At 29.0% G+C, this 6097-nt stretch overlaps 1 protein-coding gene across 1 annotated transcript; it reads left to right on the top strand.

The window, feature by feature from the left end:
- Nucleotides 1-208: 208 nt before the first annotated feature.
- Nucleotides 209-2109, top strand: LOC106651411. Its single transcript, XM_014369932.1, has 4 exons — nt 209-385; nt 1289-1382; nt 1441-1613; nt 1990-2109. Exons 1-4 carry the CDS (start codon nt 209-211, stop codon nt 2107-2109), a joined length of 564 nt encoding a protein of 187 aa, XP_014225418.1.
- The last annotated feature ends 3988 nt before the right edge of the window (nt 2110-6097 follow it).

Genomic DNA, 6097 nt, shown 5'->3' with positions numbered 1-6097 from the left:
TCTACTATAGAATCTCGCCAATGTGTGCCTCTGTTTACATAGTTTTACGCTGAACTACGACAACTTATAGGACTTCGCAGTGTATCGACTCAAGAAGACCTCTTTAGTGCTTAAACAGCATTGGAAGCAACGACATAGATGGCCTCTGAAATTCACTTCGTTATGTGAACTGTAACACGAAAGAAATGTTAATTAAGTTAATAAAACTATGGCAACGAAATTATTTTTTTTCGGTGTAATATTGCCATTCGTAAGTTTTGCTGCGTTTAAAATCAGTTTAATTGACGTGGATCCTAGCCATTTTCCATGTCATCATCAAAAACAAATAAAAGGTGATCTAGAGGAGCTATTTGACTTTCTTGTGAGTCCACACGCTCTAGAAAAGGTAATTATACAATTAAAAATGGTGTTGAAAATATTAGGCATTTAACGATGTCATACTTGTATATAAATGCCAAAACAGTGATAACGTCAAACGAAAATTTGTCAAAGGCACTCTGGGCTATTGGCGATTTATATCAATGCGAGTGCACTCCGAAGCATTTTGTCATTTTCTACCTCGACCTGTCCTGAGCTTATTGCGCAGATATCGATATACTGACAATGTTTCGTGCATGTGCATGCGTAGATAAGGTCAACTGTTATGCAGAACTGCATCACAGTAACGAATAATCTGATTATTTTACGCTGCAAAGTATCGTGAAAAATTATTAGAACGGATAAAAAGTCATTGTTCACTTAAAATAGGACATGGTCGCTATTTGTTATAAAAGTACTTTGTTAAAACTATAGTTTCCTTTTTTATTTATTTGTTTTTTTTCCTTAGCAAATTATACAAGTTCAAATAATTCACCATGTCGAAATGCATGGAAAAGAGGATGCCCAATACATTAAAAGCTTAACCTGTTAGACCTGATAATCAAGCATTTAAAAAGCACAACGTGAGAAAGTTTCGAGAGACTGCGTGTCCAGTTTTAGAAGGGTTGTCTTCCGTTGTATTCTCTATGCACACATTCGTATTCGGACGATGCCTAGGGGCGGATCTGAAGCGCATCTAATTTAAAGATAGCAAGCCAAGCAAAAGATATCTTGGACCTATCCTTTTAAGACTTAGCAATGTAAAGAAAGCTGCTTATAGCAGAGGTCCGAGACTATAAATAATGTATTCTTACAATTGAGCTAACCAAAATCATACATTTTCGGATCAGGCACCCCAAAGTTTTAATTTAATTAGAGAACTGGCATTGAACTATTCGTTTTGCATCATCGTATATTTTTCTTTTCAAAGCTGTTACCTTGGATGCGAAGACTGAGAGAGGCAGACAAGAGAATCATTGCCGTCGGCAAATCTTATAAAGCTGAGTTAGAAGTACCCCTATTTGGTAAGAACTATTCTTTTTTGTATTTATCAATTCATTTAATCTTTTATTCTGAGCACAGGTGGAAGAACTATTTATGTCACAATTATAGATTACAAACCATCAAAATTAATTGTCTTTGAAGTATCAAATGACTTCTTAAAGCAAAAAATAATTATTCAACTACGAGGGTATCATGATCGAGTGCTTTTAATAACAGACATCCACTTTCGAAGAAATTCCGTTTTTTTTCATGTAAGTTTGAAATAGAAATCAACATTATTATATCAAAAACGTTGATCTCGATTTCTGAAAATTGAACAAAGCGGCTATTAAAGAAGAAATTCGTACACGAAAATTACAATTTTTTAGGTGAAACTAGGATTGCGTACGCTTATTTGGTCAATATTATTATTATTATCAATTTGAGAAATTCTTATGCAAAAATATAACATTTTGGGCATGAATTTCTCCTGAATAGCTAAATCCGAGATTTAAATAAAAAAGTGTTAGTGCTCTTACGTATAATGAATGCAATTCGAGGATTTTATTGTTTAGCATCATCATTAAAATTACAATTATATCAATATATGATAAGTATGAAAATAATGTATTATTTTTACAGTATACAATTGGATATTTTTTTAGAAGATACTTGGAAAATCGTCTGAAGAATTCTATGCAAAATGTTGCCAACGTTTTTGAAAGCCTCGATGGATTTTATAAAATACCAAACATTTCCCAACAATAATAAATTAAAACATTTTATTGTGATAAATAAAGAGCTTAAAAGGGTCTTAAAAAAGGAAATTTATTTTCATTTCTGATTTCTTTTCTCCTTTCCATCGAATAATTCGAAAAAATTCAATTAAAAGCAATAGAGATTCCTTCACAAAAATTAAAAAAATTTTTTTACTTCGTTCTAAATTCATCCAAGCAATACAGCGAAAATTCTACCTAAAATTTATCAGAAAGTCACAGGAAACCCAATCGAAATCGATGTAATTTCATCTGGATTCCACCTTGATCAGTACCTATATACATCCCTTGAAAATCCATCTGGAAATCCAGTCAACATTTTTTACAGAGTAGTAAAAAAATACACTCGAGCCTCCCTCAAATATTTCATATCTCAACAATAAACACGACCAAAGCATAGTACTGTAGACTCGTCAGTAATCTAATACTACTAACAGCTTTTGTTTATGATAAAAATTACAAGTATCTTTTGTTTAGGAAATCTAGGTGTTTTGTATTTTTTAGCATGTAACTTTCCGAATGATTTTTATTAAATTAAATTTGAAATTCTCCTTTTTCACATCATTTAGACAAATATTATACGAAAAAATATCTTAATGCCCACTACAAAATTCTTAGTTATTGTACTACAAAACAGCATTTTAGTAGCGCCAACTAAAATGTTAGTTACCGTAGTTAACTAACGTTTACCGTAGTTAACCACCCTAGTTAATTAAGTAAAGGTCGATTTTGTGAGCGTATGGTACGCTATTTTGGAACAACAAAACATTATTCAACCTATTTATCAATGAACTGTTACTAAAAAACAAGGAAACAAATAATTAGTTTAAAACTAAGATAGTAATGTAATCTTGTGCCAAATTAGTTGTAAGACCAATAAAATCCGCTTTTTTTGACTCAAAATTTAGTTGGCGCTACAAAAATTCTGTTTTGTTGTACCAATTAAGAATTTTGCACTATTTCTTCTGTATCTGAGTGGGCGAACTTAAAAAACGAAAACAAAAATTTCCATACAGTCTAAGGCCATTAAAGTATATATGAAAAGTTTCATTAAGATTTGATATTTTCTTCTATTAAAAAAAAATGTTTGAAAGAAATATAGATCTTTTTGGTTTAGATGTGTAATGTCCCCTTAATAACACCTTGCCTACCTAAGTAATAAAAATATAAATTAGACAAATCAAACAATAAAAATAACTTTTTTTTACTACTTTATAAACTTGAAAATTACTTATTCGATACTTTGGTAGTGTTTGCTAGTTATATGTTTCAATCTATTTGTAAAAAAATAATTTAATTTTTCTTCATCTGCGTGAAATTTGCAGTACCAAATGTTGGTATTTTTCAAAATGTACCTAACATTTAAAATAGGATATTTTGAACTATACCAAATGAAAAAAAAAATTCTATAAGAATTCAGTTCCCTTGCGTATTGAATATGTAGCATATATCGAATGGGCCTATCATAATTCCAATGTTTGACAATTGTAAATATTTTTATAGATAAAACCATGCAAATGTAATTACTTATAGCTATAAGTTGCATTATATTGGAATAAGAAAAATATGTACCCATGCTGATGTGAATGTGAAGCATGATTTCTTGGCAGAATCCAGGAACTAAAAATTGGAACGGATAAAACTATGCACAATCTTATACTAAATGATATGAATATGACTAAAAAAGTAAATATAATTTTACATTTACATTTGTAGTTCGAATATCTGGACAAAAAAAACATCAACTAGGTAAAATTGAATTGTAAATGATCTCTTTTGCCAACATATTTTTTACCGATTGTTTTTTTAAGAGCTCATTGCTTTCAAGAATTTATGAAAATTATTTTTAAACACGTGAGTGTGGGAAATTTAGTAAGTTCGAGGCATGCGTGGTTGCCTACCCAACAGGCTGAGATTGATTGTGAGTAAGACTATCATATATTAAATTCATTCAATTGTTTATCGTCCTGAGAGTCGGAGAAGTCCATGTAACTTTCTAATGAGTTCTAATGAAAAGTTACTTATAATTGTAAATTAAATGTTTTAAATTATTTTTTGTGTATATCCATTTGTATTTTATTAGAGTGACACAGTGACTATCTAGATAATATAACGTACCAAAGAGTAGTTATAGTTAAATTACATTGAGAAATAATAGATGATAAAAATAAGTGTTTTTAAATGAATAGATAAGTATGCATAAGCTTATAAAATTATTCATACTATTATATATACACGGTTACTATTTAAAATAAACTCTCGGTAGAGCTACTGCCATTTCCTTATTACTCGTATCTTCATTGACCTTTATCATCTGAAGAATCAAGGTACGGAAAATGTACAACTCAAAAAAATGTGACGTCATAAAAATTTATATAAAGGGTAATTGGACCAGGGTTGGGCCATTTTGAAAAGAATTCTATAAAAATCAATCAAAAATATATTTGTCTTCCCAGAATATCAGAATAACAAGCACGGGTTTTATGGACAAAGAATTTTTTTTAATCACTGCTTTATGCAATGATATCTACAGAATCTTAGATGAGATTAGATCTTTTCAAATTTTCTTTTACACTTTTACAAACATATTTAGTCGAATATGAAAAATCTCACTGTCAGAATTCATTTACTATTCATAAGCTAGACATAATAATAAACACATATGAAGTAACGAATACATTTATAGTTCCTGTACGTTTATGTATCACCCATTTCAATGTATATATTCATGCTCAGATTTGAGTTGGACTAGGGTGTTAAACGTGCTTCTCGTAGACAGCGCTGGATATGAACTCGCCTGTTCATTATTGGTAAAACACACAGTTGAACATGTCGGGTTGCCAATGCACAAGGGCTACCACACACAACTTCATAATGCACATACATTAAGAAGTAAATGTTGTCCAGTTTACGGTGAAACTTTATTCAAATACCTATAGTTTACAGAATAATAATAATAATATAGAATTAGCATCAATTTCGAATGTTTCAAAATGATACAAAAATTTTGTGAATTATTGAACAGCGTCAAGTTATTTTATTGATTTCTCTTAGAAATTTTTTTAAAATTTCACAATTTTGATGTATGAATCGATTAGTTTTATCAGTAATATAAGAAAATAAATGGCATTCGTTAGGGAAGCTACAGAGAAATATTACTTCATTACTTAACTGTCTGAATCCATTGAACTTATCTAAGTATAATTGATTGAACCTGTGGCAATGTTTTACGAATCGATTGAATTTAATTGGCCACCAAATATTAAATATTACAAACGCATGCAATAAATATCACTTATGATAATACTACGATCTAATAATTAAAAAAAGATTCATTTCTGCAATTCATTAAAAATAACTTGAAAGCATTTTATTTACAATCGTTGCATAGAAATAATTTTGCGTTCAAATTAAGTATTGTTCACGAAGATTAAAATAATTAGATTGATTCATTCAAAGCAATATTTGAACCTGAGATGTAATTGATAGGTGTTGGCTTCAAGTTATATTTAATAATATAAATTTTATTTACAGTAATAGCCAAAAAATCTTTGAAAATAAAAAAAAATTAAACACTCTTTAATGAAAAATTAATAAAAATTCACAATCTAAAACATTATGACATAAATATAAAGGTATATTTATATACGTTCGAGTTTTTTTTTTAATTCTAAAAATATATTAATATATTTTCGTGTTTCTTTTTTAATTTTAAAAGACACATTATCTCAAAACTTTACTCAAATAATTCAGAAAATTATTACACCTTGTTTATTAAGTTTTTATTATTCAGTTATATGAGACCAACATATTTTTTTTTTTTAATTTGATATAACCTTTTGTAAAAAAAGTCTTGAATTCTTCAAAGCTCACACAGATTGTAATTAATTCACTAGAAAATATTGTATGTATGGATGAAAACTTTTGGTAAAGAAAACTTTTATGAAGTATTGAAACAAAATTTAAAAAGAAAGTACAAG

The sequence above is a fragment of the Trichogramma pretiosum genome, unplaced genomic scaffold (genome assembly GCF_000599845.2).
Source record: "Trichogramma pretiosum strain Unisexual culture from Peru unplaced genomic scaffold, Tpre_2.0 scaffold57, whole genome shotgun sequence".
Lineage (NCBI taxonomy): Eukaryota > Metazoa > Arthropoda > Insecta > Hymenoptera > Trichogrammatidae > Trichogramma > Trichogramma pretiosum.
This window is presented reverse-complemented; position numbering and strand designations above follow the sequence as displayed.